Source organism: Somniosus microcephalus, chromosome 7 (assembly GCF_052327205.1).
Source record: "Somniosus microcephalus isolate GS21.2 chromosome 7, FLI_Smic_1.0, whole genome shotgun sequence".
In the NCBI taxonomy this organism is placed as follows: domain Eukaryota; kingdom Metazoa; phylum Chordata; class Chondrichthyes; order Squaliformes; family Somniosidae; genus Somniosus; species Somniosus microcephalus.
In genome coordinates this window covers 89458408-89480109 of record NC_140993.1, presented here as the reverse complement: position 1 = coordinate 89480109, position 21702 = coordinate 89458408, and the positions used below count along the sequence as shown (strand labels likewise).

General features: G+C 49.4%; 1 protein-coding gene across 3 annotated transcripts in view; it reads right to left on the bottom strand.

Annotated features, from left to right (window-relative positions):
* Positions 1–21702, bottom strand: part of cnbd1 (cyclic nucleotide binding domain containing 1) — a 345231-nt gene that overhangs the window by 6991 nt on the left and 316538 nt on the right. For 2 of the 3 annotated variants that reach the window (XM_085992714.1, XM_085992716.1), the window contains one exon: positions 14810–14869. The exons of the other annotated variant lie outside the window; for it this stretch is intronic. In XM_085992714.1, coding sequence (XP_085848840.1) covers positions 14810–14869 — 60 coding nt within the window. The remainder of the gene's footprint in view (positions 1–14809; positions 14870–21702) is intronic. 3 annotated transcript variants of the gene reach the window in all.

The following is a 21702-nucleotide window of genomic DNA, read 5'->3' as shown; positions in this document are numbered from 1 at the left end:
AGGTGTCTCTGGAAGGGTTTGCCTCCAGAGTTAGTTCGAGTGTGGAGAGAATGGAGGACTCAATCTTTAACATCAGCACTGACGTGGTGGAGGCAATGGCACATGAACGCACCACCATGGATAGGATGGCAACCTCTGTGGAACGGATGGCTACCTCAGTGGAAAGGATGGCTATGGTATTGGAGGAAATAAGAGTCAGGAAAACATGGTGACTGTTCAGAATAGAATGACATCTCCTGGAGGAGCGATGCGCAGCTATTGAGCAGAGAGACCAGAGCTTCATGGACGTCCTTTTGTGGAGGACTGCCAGTGCAGATACGGGTCCTCATGGCCCCCCTGAAGTGCAGCAAGGTGCTCTCCTGCCACTTGCCAGCACTGAGTTGCAGCTGACCTATGAGCGGGATGTTGTTGGCAGAAGGAAGTGTGGGCTCCTCTCGAAGCGCTCGCACGACAATGCCACTGCGGAGCCCTCAGTCAGAGACAACTGAGGTGGCCGTTTCAGCCCCTGCACAGCAGCAGGAAGAGCAGACTGTTGAAGAGCCCTCCCAGGCTCCCAAACCCAGAGGAAGCCTGCCAAAGGCGTCTAAGCAGGCGCAGCATCCTAGTCAGCAAGGTGCCTCTACATCTACTGAAGCCACAGAGGAAGCACCACGTAGAAGCATGCGTAAGAGAATGATTAAGCACCTATAGACACAAGGAGACTCACTTGGGTGATGTTTTTTTTTTTCTGACTCTTGCTTGTATATTATCCTTTTGTCATGTGTTAAAGATAAATTATGTCAAACAGTTAATTGTGTGGCCTATGGGTTATGGGAAATGGCAAAAGCGCATTGAGGGCTCAGGGCAACTTGCATTTGTAATGCTGATGGTAAAAGTGGTAGGAAATAACAGAGTATAGCAGAGATGAAGTATGACATGGGACAAGTGTCGCCTGCAATTACATAGCCATATGGTGGCCACCTATGGTTGAAGAGTAAGCTTATGGTAGTGTGGCATGGCAGTGTGCATACCTTGGTTGACGGGCAGCAGTGAACTGGAGGGATGCTGCATTGGTCACAACAGGGCATGCAAGGCTCCCCTCGTCCTCCTCCTACTCCTCTTCCCAGGAAGATCTGTGCTGAGCCACGTGGCAGCTACTCCCCCGATTATGAGGACCAGGATGAGAGGGCATAAATGTTTCCCATCCCCTTGCTATAGATTTCATTTGCGGTAACAATCTTGCAAGCGCACAGTCGAAGTGGCTTGAAATAATTCCATTCATGACACACTGCAGATGGGACTCAGCTTGAACAGTCAGAAGGTCAGTAGATGTTATCCCATATCTACAACAGCAAAGTTGTTGCATTTGAATGTCAGCCATGTTTCAGAGGCGCTTTTAAAGCGCTCCACCAATGCATACAAATCATGTCCTCCAGCAACTCGTCTCCTTGAACCTGGCCTGTTTCTGACTAATCGGGAAACAGGAGCCAGAAGCAGGAAAATGGGAAACCACTATGAAAATAGGATTAGCAAGGCAGTTAACAGGCTGTTAACTGCCTTAACTACCTGTCCCACCGGTTGGAGATGGGTCAGTTTGGGAGCGGCTAAACAGACACTCAGGAAAATCGGGTGGGGGCGAGATGGAGGCGGGTTGGGTGTCTGAAGCCATTTTTCCCGATTTTCCCAACAGACCCACCTCCTCAGGGCTATTAAAATTGAGCCCATAATCTCGGCTGAAACTTCAGTGCAATACTGAAGGAATACTATTAGAGGTGCTGTCTTTCAGATGAGACGTTAAATCGAGGTCCTGTCTGGTCTCTCAAGTGGCTATAAAAGATTCCACGGTATTATTTGAAGAAGAGCAAGGGTGTTCTCACTGGTTTCCTAGCCAATATATATCCCTCAACCAATATCACTAAAACATATAATCTGGTCATTATCTTGTTGCTATTTGTGGGACTTCATTGTGTGGAAATTGGCTGCCTCTTTTCCTACATTACAACATTGACTACACTTCAAAAATACTTAATTGGCTGTAAATTGCTTTGGGATGTCCTGAGGTTGCGAATGGCGCTATATAAATACAAGTTCTTTCTTTATTTCATTCAATCGTAGACCAAAAAATGTAGTTCATGGATCAGTCTTTTGAATTCAACTCATTATGTTAATGAGCAGTTGTTAATTACTTTGACTAAGATCATAAATGCAGCCAAAATGTAGTTTAATAATTGTTGCTGCTATTTTCTATGATTATTTACTTTTAGTCTAAGGATACCATCTGGACCATTTTATAATTAAATTGAAGGCTTCATTTCATTTAAGCAAAGATAAATCAACATAAGAGTTCCTAGTCCAATATGTATCTAGATAATTCCAGTCCCAGAACGCAATTTATTTTCAGTGGCTGAAATTCCTGGGTTGGAGAATGGTGGAAAAGATTTCTGTGAGTGGGCCAGAAGTACTGCCAGGTTTCTGTCCTGTTTAATATGCACCCTAAATTCTGGCTGGGAGGCAAGCGAGTCTTTTGCCCAAACCCCCTTCATCACATGTGGAATTCTGTCCAGAGGACCAGATGCAATGTAGTTGCAAATTAATCGCCAGCTGCACCTGTGGCTGGAATTTTTACTGGCAGCAGCGAGTGGGCTTGGGAGTGGGTGGGTAGTAAAAAGTGCTCAGATTGACAGCACGTTGGCATTGCCGGCTCCAACCCGCTGACTTCCACATTACACTGGAGCGCATTCAGCAGCGTGCGAGAAACCCCCTCGGGACCGGCGGGTTAGCAACTGAAAGCAATTAAGAGGTAGTTAACAGATTTTTTAACAGGTGTTTTCAACTTTCACTGTGGGTCTACAGGTTTCCCAAGCTTCCTGGACCTCGCCAGTGAAAAGAAAGCGAGAGCACAGCGGCAATTGAGGGGGCTGAACAAATGACAGGTAAAAATAGACCTCACACCTGCTTCCTTGCCTAAATGAAAGGCTTTTGCTCACAGCACTTGTTCTGAGAGTTTGCTTTCAGCACTTTGCAGGTGATTTCTACAACTTTGGAGGTGATTTCTACAAATTTGCAGCTGATTCCTATTACTTTTCGAGGTGAGATTCACTACATTGAAGGTCACTCTCACTACTGAGGTTTCTGTGTCTGATCTCCACTTTAAATCTGTCATATTGTGGCGGAGCCACTGAATGGCTCTGGGCAACTGTATGTAATTCCCTTTAATGATGTTCTAACACCAGCCTAAGCCTGTACCATTGTGTTAGGCATTACTGTGTTTTGTATATAGCGTTTGTATGTACGGGGCGTGGCCCCTTTAAGAGCACGGGAAAACGCGGGCAAATGCGATGACGTCACGTCGCAAACCACGTGACTGTCGGAGCAGTCCTCGTGGCATCTCCATCTTGTTAAGACCTGTTTTCGTGGTTCTCCTGTATCGATCTCAACAAACTGTTTGAACTTGTTTAGTCTTACATTAAAGACCTGTTTGATTGATCTCCTGAGTCGACCTCAGTTATTGGTTAGGAATTCGTCAATTCCTACATTGGTGACCCCGTTGTTTGTGAACATTTTTCGCAAAAAGAACACAGCATGGAGGCCAATGCCGTTTCGCTGAAGCTACCGCAGTTCTGGGAGCAGCAAGCGACCTCGTGGTTCATTCAGGTTGAAACACAGTTCGCCCTGAGGGACATCGTTGCGGATCAGACCAAATATCTCTATGTGGTCTCCGCACTCGACAGCTCTACCGCCTCGCGGATCGTCAGCCTCCTCGAGAACCCTCCGGCGGAGCGCAAGTATGAAACCCTCAAGGCGCAGTTGCTGCAAGTTTTCGGGCTCACTAAATCGGAGCGCGCCCGTCGATTGCTCGCTACACCCGGGCTCGGGGACTCCAAGCCTTCGGAGTTGATGAGCCAAATGCTCACACTCCTGGGCTCAGAACCGGAATGCTTCCTATTCCGTGAACTATTCCTCAGCCAGCTGCCTGAGCAGATGCAAGCTGCCTGGCCAGATCCGAGGTGGAAGACTGTGCGGCACTCGTGGCAGAAGCGGACAAAATTTTCGCGGTAACGCAGCAGTACTGCACCGCCACGAGGCACCCATCCCCCACAGACGCCGCCCCAGCTCGTCAGCCTGCTGGGCTGTGTTGCCGGCCTCCCTGCAGCTTTCCCCCCAAAAAAACAACTGCGACTACTGAGGAACGGGCCTAACGGGCGCCCCGCGGCCGCCATGGCAATCGGCAACGCGGGCAAGTTGCTTTTCATCACCGATACGCTCTCCGGTCGTCGTTTTCTGTGTGACACCGGAGCGCAGTGCAGCATTTTGCCCACGTCCACCCTCGATGTGCAGGCAGGGAATCACGGCCTCGCCCTTGAAGCGGCCAATGGCGGAGCAATTCGGACCTTCGGCAGACGGCGAGTGGAGGTGTGCTTCGGGGGGCAACGTTTCCATTGGGAGTTTGTGACGGCCAAGGCTTCTCAACCCATTCTCGGTGCGGATTTCCTGTGCGCCAACAGCCTCCTGGTCGACGTGAAGAACCGGCGGTTGATCAACGCGGCAACTTTCAATTCTATCCCTTGTTACCGCAGTAACACTACGTCGCGCACCGTCGCCTGTGCTTTCCCGACTCCTGACGAGTTCGCTCGTCTGCTCACCGAATTTCCCGACCTCACAAAACCCACGTTCTCCTCCACAGCCACGAAACATGGTGTGGAACACCACATCACCACCAACGGCCCTCCCAAGTCTACGCACGGGCCCGGCGCCTGGAACCTGGCAAGCTGGCGGTCGCAAAGGCGAAGTTCTCGACCATGGAACGGTTAGAGATTATTCGCTGGTCGAATAGTCCCTGGTCTTCACCCCTCCATATCATCCCGAAGCCTGGCGGCGGATGGCGACCATGCGGCGACTATCGACGCCTAAACGATGCCATCACTCCTGATCGGTACCCGATCCCCCACATCCAGGATTTCTCTGCCCATTTGGCAGGGAGCACCGTCTTCTCGAAAGTCGACCTCGTACGGGGCTACCACCAGGTCCCAGTGCACCCACAGGACGTCCAGAAGACCGCAGTCATCACCCCATTCAGCCTCTTCGAGTTTCTGCGAATGCCGTTTGGGTTAAAGAATGCCACCCAGGCTTTCCAACGCCTGATGGGCTCTGTGCTCCGGGACCTCAAGTTCCTCTTCGTCTACCTGGACGATATCCTAATCGCCAGTCCCACTAAAGAAGAACATATCTGTCACCTACGCACCCTTTTTCGACGCCTCAGCCAACGCGGCCTGATTATCAACCCGGCCAAGTGTCAGTTTGGCCTGTGCCAAATTGATTTCCTGGGACATCGCATCACCGCAGAGGGAGCGGTTCCTTTACAAGCGAAGGTAGAGGCGGTGATATCCTTCCCATGCCCGCAAAGCATTAAGGCCCTGCAGGAATTCCTAGGCACGGTAAACTTTTACCATCATTTCGTGCCTAAGGCAGCACTACTCATGCAGCCCCTGTACGAGGCCCTCAAGGGCAAGACTGGCAAGAACCCGGTAGACTGGACGGACGACATGGCCCGAGCGTTCGACGACACCAAAAGCGCCTTAGCCAACGCAACCATGCTGGCGCACCCGCTGCCAGGAGCCACCATCGCCCTCACCACCGACGCACCAGACTACGCCATCGGCACCGTGCAAGAGCAGTGGGTGAATGGGACGTGGCAGCCGTTGGCATTCTTCAGCCGTCAACTACGGCGGAACGAGAGAGCGTATAGCACGTTCGACCGGGAGTTGCTCGCCCTTTTTCTGGCCATCCGCCATTTTCGCTTCCTCCTGGAAGGACGTCCTTTCACCGCCTTTGTAGACCATAAGCCACTAACTTTTGCCATGGCCAAGACCGCCGAACCGTGGTCATCCCAACAGCATCGTCAACTGACCTACATATCCGAATTCACCATGGATATACAGCACGTGGCCGGTAAGGACAACCTGGTGGCAGACTGCCTCTCCCACGCGACCGTCAATATGGTTCATTTGGGCATCGATTACGCCATTATGGCAGCGGACCAAGCCTCAGACCCAGAAGTCCAAGCCTGCAGAACGACCGTCACTGGCCTCCGGTTGGCCGACGTCAAGTTCCATTCGGCAGGTACCACGCTGTTGTGTGACGTCTCCGTACAGGACCCTCACCCGGTCGTGCCGGTCGTCTGGTGCCGTAAAGTGTTCGACGCCATACATGGGTTGTCACACCCAGGAATGAAGGCCTCTCAGAAGCTGATGTCAGTGAAATTCGTATGGCATGACATGCACAAGGATGTCCGCGACTGGGCCAACATCTGCGTAGTCTGCCAAAAGGCCAAACTACAGCACCACGTCAAAGCTCCGTTGGCCACCTTCACAGTTCCGGAGCGATGGTTTGACCATGTCAATGTGGACCTGGTAGGACCACTCCCACCCTCCCATGGTTTTTCACACATCCTGACCATGGTTGACCGCACCACCAGATAGCCGGACGCGGTTCCCCTGTCATCCACTACTTCGGCGGACATGGCCAGGGCGTTCATTTCCACCTGGGTCACCCGGTTCGGAGTGCCCGCAGATATTTCTTCCGACAGAGGACCACAGTTTTCCTCCGAACTCTGGAATGCAGTGGCCCAAGGACTCGGTGTCAAATTACATCGCACCACAGCCTACCACCCACAGGCGAATGGCCTCTGTGAATGTTTCCACCGATCACTGAAAGCTGCCCTGAGGGCCAGCCTCCAGGATGCTGGATGGGCAGACAAGCTACCGTGGGTCATGTTGGGCCTTTGCACGGCCCCCAAAGAAGACCTTCGCTCTTCATCAGTGGAGCTGGTGTACGGTCAGCCTCTGCGAGTCCCGGGGGATTTCCTGCCAGCTTCGACGAAGCCATGGTCCACGTCTGACCAGCTTACTAGTCACCAGGAGGTGGCCAGATGCTTTGCACCAGTGCCCACTTTGCACCATGGGCTGCAGAGTTCGCACGTTCCCCCGGAGCTTCACAAGGCTGAGTACGTCTTTATTCGCCATAATGCTCATAGGGATCCACTCAAGGCCCCATATACTGGTCCCTTCCACGTGTTGGAGGCAGTGGACAAAACCTTCACGGTGGATGTCGGTGGTAAACCGGACCACATTTCGGTTGATCGCTTAAAGCCAGCACATCTGGACCTCGACCGCCCTGTCGAGACAGCACAACCGCCGAGACGAGGTCGGCCACCCATCGCCGTTACAGCAGACCAAGTGCAACCGCCCGCCAGACCGCCAGCCACCCAACAGCCTCCGCCTCAGGAGTACAGGAGTCGTTCTGACAGGCTCATCAGACCCCCTCACCGTTTGACTTTGTCCGTTAAAGCGAATTCTGGGGGGCGCATGTGGCGGAGCCACTGAATGGCTCTGGGCAACTGTATATAATTCCCTTTAACGATGTTCTAACACCAGCCTAAACCTGTACCATTGTGTTAGACATTATTGTGTTTTGTATATAGTGTTTGTATGTACAGGGCGTGGCCCCTTTAAGAGCACGAGAAAACGCGGGCAAACGCGATGACGTCATGTCGCAAATCACGTGACTGTCGGGGCAGTCCTCGTGGAATCTCCATCTTGTTAAGACCCGTTTTCGTGGTTCTCCTGTATCGATCTCAACAAACTGTTTGAACTCGTTTAGTCTTACATTAAAGACCTGTTTGATTGATCTCCTGAGTCGACCTCAGTTATTGGCTAGGAATTCGTCAATTCCTACAATATCAGATCAGCATGGGTGCCACTTACACAGTTTCACCTTGGACCTCCGATTCTCTCTTCTACTCTCACATTAAGCTCGCCTTGTAATATCTAGCCTAAATCCTAGATTTTCTGCTTCACGTAATTAGGCTGCATCTCTGGGGTTGGAGGAACAACTTCCACCTGCTACAGAGATGCACCCTAGATCTCAGACAATCCTCCAGCTTCAATTTCAGCATTTTGGAGCTTTCTCTTGTGCAAAGAGCACAAACCTGTAATTCAGTTAAAACTGGATAATTGCCGGTATTTTTTTTGCATCATTTTATTCAAATGCATTCAACATCTTCTCTGGAAAATGCTCTAATGGATATATAGACGTCGATTCCCTGACTACCCCTCTCCAATTTTTTTTTGGATGGGGCGGGCGGGGCGGGAAAGAGAGGATTTGGGGTCAGAAAATTGGTGGGGCCCCTATTTCCCACTGCATAGGCCTAGAGTGTACAATATGCCCACTCATTTTTGGGTGGACCTATTGAAACAAGTTGGACATATGGAAAATAGTTTCCTTAACATATTCTGTTAGATACATAGATACATAGAAGATAGGAGCAGGAGTAGGCCATTCGGCCCTTCGTGCCTGCTCCGCCATTCGATGAGATCATGGCTGATCCTTTAATTCAGTATCCCGTCCCCGCCTTCTCTCCGTAACCCTTAACCCCTTTTGCCCGTAGAAATATATCTAATTCCCTCTTAAATATATTTAATGAGCTGGCGTACACTGCCCTCTGTGGCAATGAGTTCCACAGGTTCACCACTCTCTGAGTGAAGAAATTCCCCCTCATCTCTGTCCTAAATGGTTTAGCCCTTATCCTTAAATTATGTCCTCTAGTTCTGTTCTCACCCGCCAAGGGAAACATTCCTTCTGCATCCAGTCTGTCTAGACCTGTCAGAATTTTATACACTTCTATGAGGTCCCCTCTCAATCTTCTAAACTCCAGTGTGTACATCCCTAAACTACATAGTCTCTCCTCATAGGTCATTCCCGCCATTCCTGGTATCAGCCTGGTGAATCGCCGCTGCACCCCCTCCATGGCAAGAACATCCTTCCTCAGATGAGGCGACCAAAACTGTACACAGTACTCGAGGTGTGGTCTCACCAGTGCCCTGTACAGCTGCAGCAAGGTATCCCTGTTCCTGTATTCTAACCCTTTTGCTATGAAGGCCAGCATACCGTTTGCCTTCTTGACCGCCTGTTGCACCTGCATGCTCGCCTTCAGTGACTGGTGTACAAGAACACCCAGGTCTCTCTGTACTTCCCCCTCTCCCAATCTATTGCCATTTAAATAATAATTTGCCCTCCCGTTCCTGCACCCAAGGTGGATAACTTCGCACTTGTCCACATTATAGTGCATCTGCCATTTATCCGCCCAATCGCCCAGTCTGTCCAAATCGCTCTGGAGCTTCCTGGTCTCTTCCTCTGAGCCCACCCCCCCTCCTAGTTTAGTGTCGTCTGCAAATTTGGAAATGCTGCATCCGACTCCCTGATCCAGGTCATTAATGTAAATTGTGAACAGCTGGGGGCCCAGGACAGATCCCTGTGGTACCCCACTTGTTACTGCCTGCCATTCAGAAAATGAGCCGTTTATTCCAACTCTCTGTTTTCTATCTGACAGCCAGTTCCCTATCCACGCCAAAACTTTCCCCTTTATCCCATGAGCCTCAATTTTCCATGCTAATCTTTTATGTGGGACCTTATCGAAGGCCTTTTGGAAGTCCAGGTACACCACATCTACTGGCTCTCCCCCATCTATTCTACCAGTTACTCCCTCAAAAAATTCCAATAGATTAGTCAAGCACGATTTACCCTTTGTAAATCCATGTTGACTCTGTCCTATCCTGTCCCCATTTGCTAAGTGCTCCGCTATTTCATCCTTAATGATGGACTCCAGCATTTTGCCCACAACTGATGTAAGGCTTACAGGTCTGTAATTACCTGCTTTTTCCCTACCCCCCTTTTTGAATAGTGGGGTAACGTTAGCTACCCTCCAATCCATCGGCACTGTTCCCGAGTCTAATGAATTCTGAAAAATCATCCTTAGTGCATCCGCTATCTCTAGGGCCACCTCCTTCAGTACCCTAGGATGCATGTTATCAGGCCCTGGGGATTTGTCCACCTTCAATCCCTTTAGCTTCCTTAACACCATATCCTTAGAGATATTGATTTGCGTCAGTTCCTCCTTTGCCAATGTCCCTATTTTTCCCGATATCCCAGGGAGGTTTTTTGTGTCTTCCTTCGTAAAGACTGACCCAAAGTATGCATTTAGTTGATCTGCCATTTCCTTATTTCCCATTATATATTCCCCCGTATCTGACTGCAATGGACCAACTTTGGTTTTCACCAGTCTTTTCCTTTTGATATATTTATAAAAGCTTTTGGAGTTAGTTTTTATATTTTCCGCCAGCTTGTTTTCGTAAGCTATTTTGCCCCTCTTGATCATGCCCTTTGCCCTCCTTTGCTCTATCTTAAACTGTTCCCAATCTTCCGCTCTGGCGCTTTTTTTGGCTATTTTATACGCCCTATCTTTGGATTTTATGCTGTCTCTAATTTCCCCTGTTATCCACGGTTGAGTCACCTTTTTAGATTTCCTTTTATGCCAGATTGGTATAAACAATTTTTGCAATTTGTTATTTGCAGTTTTCCAATACTGGATACCAGGATACCCGTTGAAGAAAGATTTGCATTTCTATAGCTCCTTTCATGACCACCGGATGTTCCAAAGCGCTTTACAGCCAATGGTATTTTTTGAAGTGTAGTCATTGTTGTAATGTAGGAAACGCACCAGACAATTTGCTACACAGCAAGCTCCCACAAATAGCAATGTGATAATGACCAGATAATCTGTTTTCTTTTTTGGTGATGTTGATCGAGGGATAAATAGCAAGGGCACCGGGGATAACTCCCCTGTTCTTCTTCGAAATAGTGCCATGGAATCTTTTACGTCCACCTGAGAGAGCAGACGGAGCCTCGGTTTAACGTTTCATCTGAGAGACGGCACCTCCGACAATGCAGCACTCCCTCAGTACTGCACTGGAGGGTCAACCTAGACTTTTGTGCTCAAGTCTCTGGAGTGGGACTTGAACCCATAACGTTCTGACTCAGAGGCAAAGGTGCCAACTGAGCCACAGCTGACACAGTTAGTCCCTGGCACTAACATTGCTATGGCAGTGGAGGGGACCGGAAGTTTCTTTTGCTGACAGGATTGTACAAGTGCTCCCAGATTAATGGATTACACAGGCCAAAGAGGAGACATTAAAAAAAAATTGCCTCCTTTTACAAGCAGCATGGAGACCTGTCACAGCAAAGCTCTGCACCAATCTGGAGGAGGTCAGGTCGCTCACTTAAAATATTGAAATAACCCCAAGGCTGGAGGATTGTCTGAGATCTAGGGTGCATCTCTGTGGCAGGTAGAAGTTGTTCCTCCAACCCCAGAGATGCAGCCTGTGGTGTATGTAACCTGTTCCACCTTAAGAGAACTACCTTAAGAGATGTACTGCTTTCTCTTGGCTGCTGTATACTGTAATACCGGTGGTGACCACACCGGTATATAAACGTTGTGTAGTGATTTGCTGGGCAGTTCAGCCCTGACCTCCGAATAGTAAAGACCTGTTAAAGTTATTCTTGTTGTCTGTGTCCAGTGATTTATAATAAGCATAACTGGGACACACAGACTCAACACAGCCTAATTACTTGAAGCAGAAAATCTAGGATTTAGGCTAGATATTACAAGGCGAGCTTAATGAGACAGCAGAACAGAGAATCGGACATTGGGGTCAGCACACCAAATAGACAGCATTCCTGATTTCTCAGTTATTTAAATTAATGACCAGAGAAATCAGAATTACTGCAAATTGAGTGCACTTCTCTCCATGCTTATTGTCCAATCTGTGCCACTAGTCGAGTAAAGTTCCATGTCATTAGTCTGACCATGCAAAATATACCTTTATATGGTCCAATAGGAACTTACATTAGAATATTATGCAAATGCACTATACTGTATTTTAAATTTATTTAACATAATTTCACAGTAAAGAAGAGTGGAGTGAAGACAACAGCTTTGAAAAAGAGGAGCCAGTGTCTGAGGAGAGGGAACCATTTACAATATCAGCTAGCATAGGGGCCAGTAATTGAAGTTGGGTGGTCAGCGGTTTAATGGGAATGAGGGTTGAGAAAGCAGGAGCTGAGTCTTTGGACAGGATGGGGTCAATTTTCTGGCCGCCGTCGGGCGGCTTTTCATGCGTCCGGAGGCCGAAAATCGGCGAAAAAGCGGGTCGGGACCCCCCACCGCCTGATTCCCCGCCCCGTCCGACATTCGGACCGCCGTTTCCCCGCAACCCGCTTCAGTCCCGGCCGCCGCTGGCGGGACTGGTCGTCGGCACACTAATTACCAATTATCAGCTTGTTGAGGTAGTTATTCCGGGGCCGTTGCAACTTTGGGGCTTTCCCCACATCAAACCCGCCTGCGGGGAACCCCGCTGCTGAGACCTGACGTGAAGCTTGCCGGCTTGCTTGCTGTCAGCTGCAGGTCAATTGGAGAAGCTGCGATTTAAAGAGACAGCACTTGTATGTTGAAGGACCTTGTTGTTGCAGGTTTGGGGCTACTTCTTCAAGGCTTAGGCACAGCTGTGGAAGGTTGGCGCCTCACACACTTCTCCAATGCGATCTCCTGGGAAGCCCCTCTCGCCACCCTCACTCAGCGCTTCCTCAGCGGAGGCATCTACGAGAAGCATGGGACGCCTTTTTTTCCTTCCCTTCTTGTCATTAGAGGATCTCCAGCAGCAGAGGCGGCCGCCGCAAAACCAGGAACAGCAGGATGAGCACCAGGAGCACCAGGCTGCTGCTCACTCACCTGAAGCTGCACAGGCCAGAAGGGGCCAGCGCTTGGAAGTGGCTTGAGAGCACCTTGCTGCGCTTTAGGGGGCCATGGGGACCCGTTTCTGCACTGGCAGTCCTACTCAGAAGGACTTCCATGAAGATCTGGTTTCTCTGTTCAACAGATGGCCAACGCTCCTCAAGAGATGTCATTCTCTTATGAGCACTCACCATGTTTTCCGTACCCTGGCGAGTTATCTCCTCCATGGAGGTTGCAAATCTTTCCATGGTGATGCGTTCATGCGCCAATGAGTCCACAAAGGCTCTGCTCATGGTCGCTATGGACTCCTCCATTCGCTACACACTCGCAGCGACCCTGGAGACAAAACCTGCCAGAGACTCCTGCATCTGTGCATGGAGATCCGTCACTTCTTCTCTTGCGGATGGACCCAGAGGCAGAGGGTCGACATGCAGCGCAGCTGAGCTGAGCTGGCAGAGTCCTGCGCCCTCCAACGAGGACTCTCCACTGCTGTCCCTGTCTCCAGAATCTGCTGAGGTTCACTTGTGAGCTGTGAAACACCAGGTGACAACACTACTCTATGTCCCGAAGGCCCCCCCGAGGTGTGAGTGTCTGCGCTGGTGCTGGGTGCGCTTACTTCTGCTGACGCTGCGCCCTCAGAGGTTGGAGCTTCCTCTGAGGAGTCTGGCTGCACAGCCTCTTCCTCCTCCACAGTGAGGACGGGGGCTCTGGATGGTACTGTGGGGGAGTAAAGGAAGGAGTTACAGCTGTAATGCCAAGGTTCTTCTGGTGACTCACAGCGAGTTGGCATCTGCTGACACCTGCATCCATGCAGCATTGGTCTCAGTGGGAGGCCTCTTCCTCCCTGACCTAGGGAAGAGGACCTCCCTGTGGGCCCTAACCCCATCCAATAATGCCTGCAGTGAAGCCTCGTCGAATTTGGAGGTAGCTCGGCATCTGGCACTGGCCACAGCTGCTGCAGGCTCCTCTGCCATCCTGTATGGTTCGTTTGGAAGCCTTCAGAGGATGCAGTGCTTGCTATGGACCTTGAAAGCACCACGAATGATGACATCATACTGTGGGGATTTCTGACTCGAATTGGGCAATTAGCAAGGCTTCCCACATGCTGGGAATTAATTGGCCACTTGAGGAAAAATTGCGTGGAGCTGGCTGACACATTTTATGTGTGTCAGAAACCCCACATTCGGGGAAACCCGACCATTTCCCACACAAGCCGAAAATCGGGCCCGATGAGTTTGGAGAGGGCATGAGGGGAGATAGGAGAGAAATTGGAATATGATGCAGGATCGGGGCTGGGGTGGGAGGGAGCCTGGAGGTAGGTTTGGCTTGGTGGGAAAGATGAAGGGGGAGGGAAGCAACACAGGCAGCTGAACAGATGGTCTCAATCTTAATGACAAGGAAGTCTATGAGCTTGGAGGTGAGGGTGGAGAGGGCAGGGGAGAGGGTTTAAGGAGATGGTTGGTAGTGGGGAAAAGAAGCCGGGGGTTATCTTTGTTCTCCACGATGATCCTGGAATAGTAGCTAGTTTTGCCGCAGGAGAGTGAGACCTGATAGTACTTGATGTAGTCCAGCCAGAGCTGGGAATAGATGGCTAAACCAGTTGTGTGATAGATACGCTCAAGTTTGTGCGCTTGGACTTAAGGGAGCGAAGATGGCTGCCATTCTAGAGGGAACAACCAGGCTGGGAGAGTATAGGTTTTATTGCGGACAAGGGTATTTAAGGTGGTGGCGAGGGACTGGTTGAGCATCGTCAATATTAAAATAATTGGGTTAACACTAGTGCTAAAATAATGCCAATCAGAAAATCCAGGCCTTTGCTAAAACAGAGTAGTGAAAGTTTGGTCTGTATCTGGTCACAGTATACCTGCCAGTCTTGCCTGCCTCCTAATATCTAGAATCTCTTAAAATTCAAGCCTGGTGTCACTTAATCTTATTTTCTAAAATTGCCTAGTCATCTTTCCTGGATTTTTACCCTTGGTGGCATCTTGCATTATGAGCGTTGGCCATTCATCTAGGGTCTGCATTTAATGTTATATGAAAGAACTCTAGAGAGTTATGAGACTCAGAAGCTCTAAGCAGGCATCTCATAAACACTCCAAAATCTGTAGGATTAAAATGAAGCTGTGATGTCTCTTGCTAGAAGACGATCTGCTCTTTCTGAAGAAGTGTCCTGATCCAAACTCATAGCATTAAATGCATATTTACCTTAAACACCTGCCATTCTTTCTCTTTTTCCAAAGAAATATATCTGTTGTTGACTTCTTCCTGCATGGTTAAAAAACCTCAATAAAACATATGCCTTTATGTAAAGAGTTAAATAAATAAATTTATTTGCAAAGGTAGTTTAATTTTTTTGCAGTTCACTTCACAATTTCAAGAATAGTTTGCCCCAATTATAAGAGTGCAATTACTCCAGCAAAGTAGTAAATTTTTAAACAGATAGAGCAAGCCAGATTCCAAAGGGTAGTTCCGCTACAATGAAGGTTTGTTGTTCAAAAAAAAACTAAGGTCAAGAAGCAGAAGGAACAGACGTTGGTGCTGCAGGTTTACTAAAAAGAATTATTGAAATACACCACAACATTCCATTTGCTGGACACCAGGCAGTGGGGCATATTAAGGGATATCTGCTACATTTCTATCAGCTAAATGTTTTAAGGAAATGGTGTTCAACTGTAAAATGTGTGAACTGTGAAAGTGAATAAATAAACCAAGGGATTGCATCAAAGCACAGTTACAATCTTTACCAATCTATCTATGTTTTATTAAAAATCCTCACACAACAGTTATAAAGAGTTTTTAGTCCTATTTGTGTATTCTGGGTAAATGTGGCTTTTTTTTTATTCGTTTATGGGATCAGGGCGTCGCTCGCAAGGCCAGCATTTATTGCCCATCCCTAATTGCCCTCGAGAAGGTGGTGGTAAGCTGCCTTCTTGAACCGCTGCAGTCCGTGTGGTGAAGGTTCTCCCACAGTTCTGTTAGGGAGGGAGTGCCAGGATTTTGACCCAGCGACGATGAAGGATCGTCAATATATTTCTAAATCAGGATGGTGTGTGAAATGGAGGGGAACTTGGAGGTGGTGGTGTTCCCATACGCCTGCTGCCTTTGTCCTTCTAGGCGGAAAAGGTCGTGGGTTTGGGAGGTGAAGAAGCCTTGGCGAGTTGCTGCAGTGCATCTTGTAGATGGTACACACTGCAGCCAAGGTAAGCCGGTGGTGGAGGGAGTGAATGTTTAAGGTGGTGTATGGGGTGCCAATCAAGCGGGCTGCTTTGTCCTGGATGTTGTCGAGCTTCTTGAGTGTTGTTGCAGCTGCACTCATCCAGGCAAGTGGAGAGTATTCCATCACACTCCTTACTTGTGCCTTTTAGATGGTGGAAAGGCTTTCGGGAGTCAGGAGGTGAGGCACTCGTTGCAGAATACCTAGCCTCTGACCTGCTCTTGTTGCCACAGTATTTATGTGGCTGGTCCAGTTAAGTTTCTGGTCAATGGTGACCCCCAGGATGTAGATGGTGGGGGATTCGGTGATGGTAATACTGTTGAATGTCATGGGGAGGTGGTTAGACTTTCGCTTGTTGGAGATAGTCATTGCCTGGCACTTGTGTGGCGCGAATGTTACCTGCCACTTATCAGCCCAAGCCTGAACATCGTCCAGGTCTTGTTGCATGCGGGCATGGACTGCTTCATTATCTGAGGAGCTGTGAATGGCGCTGAACACTGTGCAGTCATCAGCAAACATCCCCATTTCTGGCCATATGTTGGAGCAGCTGAAGATGGTTGGGCCTAGGGCACTGCCCTGAGGAACTCCTGCAGTGATGTCCTGGGACTGTGATGATTGACCTTCAACCACCACAACCATCTTCCTTTGTGCTAAGTATGACTTCAGCCAGTGGAGCGTTTTCCCCCCGATTCCCATTGATTTCAGTTTTACTAGGGCTCCTTGATGCCACACTCGGTCAAATGCTGCCTTGATGTCAAGGGCAGTCACTCTCACCTTACCTCTGGAATTCAGCTCCTTTGTCTATGTTTGGACCAAGGCTGTAATGGGGTCGGGAGCTGAGCGGTCTTGGCGGAACCCAAACTGGGCATCAGTGAGTAGGTTATTTGGGAGTAAGTGCCACTTGATAGCACTGTCGATGACACCTTCCATCACTTTGCTGATGATTGAGAGTAGACTGATGGGATGTAATTGAGGTGCCTGCTGTACATGGTCCATGTCTCTGAGGCATACAGCAGGGCGGGTATCACTGCTGCTCTGTAGACCATGAGCTTAGTGCCGGGTTTGAGGTCCTGGTCTTCAAACACTCTCTTCCTCAGGTGACCGAAGGCTGCACTGGCTCACTGAAGGTTGGACTTCGTCATCGACGTCTGCCCTTGTTGAGAGTAGGCTCCCGAGGTACGGAAAGTCCAAGGCCTTGTCGTGGATTTTAATAATCAGAGGGCAGTACTGTGTGGCGGGGGCAGGTTGGTAGTGGACCTTTGTCTTACGGATGTTAATGTAAGGCCCATGCTCTCATACGCTTCGGTGAAGCTGTTGACGATGGTTTGGAGTTCGACCTCCGAGTGAGTGCAGACGCAAGTGTCATCTGCATACTGTAAATCGACGACAGAGGATGGGATGACCTGATGGGCTGGAGGCGACGGAGGTTGAACAGTTTCCCGTTTGTTCTGTAAATTAGCTCCACTCCAGTGGGGAGCTTATTGAGGGTGAGATGGAGCATTGCAGCAAGGAAGATCGAGAAGAGCATTGGTGCGATGACACAGCCTTACTTGACCCCGGTCCGTACATGAATTGGATCTGTGGTGGAACCATTGGTCAGGATCATGGCTTGCATGTCGTCGTGAAGCAGGTGGAGGATGGTGACAAACTTTTGAGGGCAGCCGAATTTGAGGAGGACACTCCATAATCCCTCACAGTTGACAGCGTCGAAGGCCATTGTGAGATCAAAGAAGGCCGTGTATAGCGGTTGGTGCTGGTCCCTGCATTTCTCTTGTAATTGACGCGCGGTGAAGATCATGTCCATTGTGCCCCTTAGTGGGCGGAATCCGCATTGCGACTCTGGGAGGAGCTCTTCGGCCACTGGGAGAAGGCGATTGAGGAGGATTCTTGCGATGACTTTCCCTATGGCAGACAGCAGGGAAACTCCTCTGTAATTACCGCAATCGGACTTGTGACCTTTCTTGAAGTTGGTCACAATTACGGCGTCCCTGAGATCCCCTGGCCTGCTGTCCTCCTTCCAGATAAGAGAAATGAGCTCATGAATTTGTGCCAGTAGTGCTTCTCCGCCATGCTTTTGTACCTCGGCAGGGATTCCAGCTGTTCCTGAGGCCTTGTTGTTCTTCAGTTGTCAGATGGCCTTTTCAACCTCATGCCGGGCTGGGGTTGTGCTGAGATGGTGGTGGGTAGCATGCTGCGGGATGGAGTTGAGGACACTCGCGTCGAAGACAGAGTCTCGGTTAAGGAGACCTTCGAAGTGCTCTTTTCAGCGGGCACTGACTGCCTCTCTGTCCTTGATGAGTACCTCTCCATTCTTGGCCCGCAGTGTGGTAGGACCTTGGGTGCTTGGGCCGCAGATGGTCTTGACTGCGCTAAAGAATCCATGCACGTCGTGGTTGTCGGCAAGCTGCTGGATCTCCTGTGCTTTCTCCGCCCACCATCTGTTCTTTAGATCGCAAGTTTTTTGTTGGACCTCGGCTTCAGGCGTCTGTAGAGCTGCTTTCTTGCTCTCGAGTTTTATTGCTGTTTCCAGATCAGGAATGCCTTGCGCTTGCAGCTTATTAGCTCCTGGATCTCCTGGTCATACTCGCCGAACCAGTCTTGGTGTTTCCAGGTCGAGTGACCGAGCATCTCTTCACAGGTGCTGATTATGTACAGCAGGCACCTCAAAGCACTGGAGAGGTACCACCAACGATGCCCCGCAAGATCCTGCAAATCCATTGGCAGGATAGGCGCACCAACGTCAGTATTCTCGCTCAGGCCAACATCCCCAACATCAAAGCTTTGACCACGCTCGATCAGCTCCGATGGACGGGTCACATCGTCCGCATGACTGATACGAGACTCCCAAAACAAGCACTCTACTCGGAGCTCCGACACGGCAAGAGAGCCCCAGGTGAGTAGAGGAAACGCTTCAAGGAAACCCTCAAAGCCTCCTTGAAAAAGTGCAACATCCCCACTGACACCTGGGAATCCCTGGCCCAAGACCTTACAAAGTGGAGGAGAAACATCCGGGAAGGCGCCGAACACTTTGAGTCTCTTCGCCGGGAGCAAGCGGAAGCCAAGCGCAAGTCAACCCAAGCACCCCACCCACCCACCCCTTCAACCACCGTCTGCCCCACCTGTGACAGGGACTGTAGGTCCTGCATTGGACTCATCAGTCACCTGAGAACTCATTTTTAATGTGGAAGCAAGTCATCCTCGGTTCCGAGGGACTGCCTAAGAAGAAGAAGAAGGGGCGGTAATTGACCAGGTTGGATTTGTCCTGCTTTTTGTGAATAGGACATACCTGGGCAGCCTTCAACATTGTTGGATAGATGCCAGTGTTGTAGCTGTACTGGAACAGCTTGGCTAGAGGCGCGGCTAGTTCTGGAGCACAAGTCTTCAGCATGATAGCCGGGATGTTGTCGGGGCCCATAGCCTTTGCTGTACCAATGTGCGCTCATCCGTTTCTTGATATTACGTGGAGCGAATCGAATTGGCTGAAGACTGGCTTCTGTGATGGTGGAGACCTCAGGAGTAGACCGATATGGATCATCCACTCTGCACTTCTGGCTGAAGAAGGTTGCAAACACTTCAGCCTTGTCTTTTGCACTCACGTGCTGGCCTCCACCATCATTGAGGATGGGGATATTCATGGAGCCTCCTCCTCCCGTTAGTTGCTTAATGGTCCACCACCATTCATGACTGGATGTGACAGGACTGCAGAGCTTTGATCTGATCCATTGATTGTGGGATTGCTTAGCTCTGTCTATAGCATGCTGCTTCCGCTTTTTAGCATGCATGTAGTCATGTGTTGCAGCTTCCCCAGGTTGGCACCACATTTTTAGGCACGCCTGGTGCTGCTTCTGGCATGCTCTTCTACACTCCTTATTGAACCAGGGTTGGTCCTCTGGCTTGATGGTAATGGTAGAGTGAGGGATACGCTGGACCATGAGGTTACAGATTGTGGTCGAATACAATTCTGCTGCTGCTGATGGCCCACAACACCCCATGGATGCCCAGTTTTGAGCTGCTAGATCTGTTCTGAATCTATCCCATTTAGCACAGTGGTAGTGCCACACAACTCGATGGAGGGTGTCCTCAGTGTGAAGACTGGATGTTGTCTCCACAATGACTGTGCGGTGGTCACTGCTACCAATACTGTACAAAAAGAAAATACTGCAGATGCTGGAAATCTGGAATAAAAACAGAAAATGCTGGAGATACTCAGCAGGTCAGGCAGCATCTGTGAAGAGAGAAACAGAGTTATGGCTCTAGATGAAGTGTAAATTGCACTGGCAGAATGAAAGACAGCTGCCATGTGGGAGAGAAGAAAAAAAGACACAGACAAAAAGTGTGAGTAAAAAATATATATATGATAGGGGCCAAGGTTATGATCTGAAATTGGCACATGGCAGTTGTCTTTCATTCTGCCAGTGCAATTTACACTTCATCTAGAGCCATCTTTTGTTTCTTAACCTGTCCCATTACCATCTCCTTTTGCCTTGAATATCTCTTACTGTCTCTTAACCTCTCCTGCCTTCTATCCTATCACAGACCTTCCCTTTTCTTCTTTCATCCCCTCCCCCCTTTCCCAGCCCCTACACTTGCTTAAAAATCTGTTCCATTTCCTCCTTTTTTCCAGTTCTGACGAAAGGTCATCGACCTGAAATGTTAACTCTGTTTCTTTCTTCACAGATGCTGCCTGAACTGCTGAATATCTCCAGCATTTTCTGTTTTTATTGCTACCAATACTGTCATGGACAGATGCATCTGCGACAGGTAGATTGGTGAGGACGAGGTCAAGTAGGTTTTTCCCTCGTGTTGTTTCTCTGTCGTAGGCCCAGACTGGCAGTTATGTCCTTCAGGACTTGGCCAGCTCGGTCAGTAGTGGTGGTACTGAGCCACTCTTGGTGATGGACATTGAAGTCCCTCACCCATAGTATATTCTGTGCCCTTGTTACTCTCAGTGCTTCTTCCAAGTGGTGTTCAACATGGAGGAGTACTGATTCATCAGCTGAGGGAGGGCGGTAGGTGGTAATCAGCAGGAGGTTTCCTTGCCCATGCTTGACTTGAAGCCATGAGACTTCATGGGGTCTGGAATCAATGTTGAGGACTCCCAGGGCCACTCCTTCCCAACTGTATACCATTTGCCGCCACCCCTGGTGGGTCTGTCCTGCCGGTGGGACAGGACATACCCAGGGATGGTGATGGAGGAATTTGGGACATTGGCTGAAAGGTATGATTCTGTGAGTATGACTATATCAGGCTGTTGCTTGACTAGTCTGTGGGACAGCTCTCCCAATTTTGGTACAAGTCCCCAGATGTTGGTGATGAGGACTTTGCAGGGTCAACTGGGCTGGGTGTGCCATGGCCATGTTCGTAGCCAGTGCCGAGGTTGATGGCGGGTGGTCCGTCCGGTTTCATTCTTTATTGTTTTTCATAGCGGTTTGTTACAACTGCTAGGCTTGCTAGGCCATTTCAGAGGGCAGTTAAGAGTGAACCATATCGCTTGCTGCATTTCCCAGCATGCAACCTGTGCATCAACGGGGCTAAGGGATGGAAGGGTGTGCCCCTCATCCTGTGACTCCTTAAGAGTTTCTTTGCTTTTTCAAATCAGTGGAAATGAAAATTGGGCGGGTTCTATACTGGACAGCTGATCTGTTCTGCCAGTTCACCGCCTATGCAGTAAAAATTAAAATCTACCCTTTTGAAAAAAATTGGACATTGGATCCTCAAATTTTATTTCTGTCAAGTGAATTACATTTATACAAATTAGCAATTGTGCTTTTCTACTTTGAACTGCCCATAAACAAACAGTGACTGTGAGCGGTAACAACTGTGAACAACACGAGCTTGAGCTCAGAGTTTCTGAGCTTGAGGGGTGGCTGATGTCACTACAGTG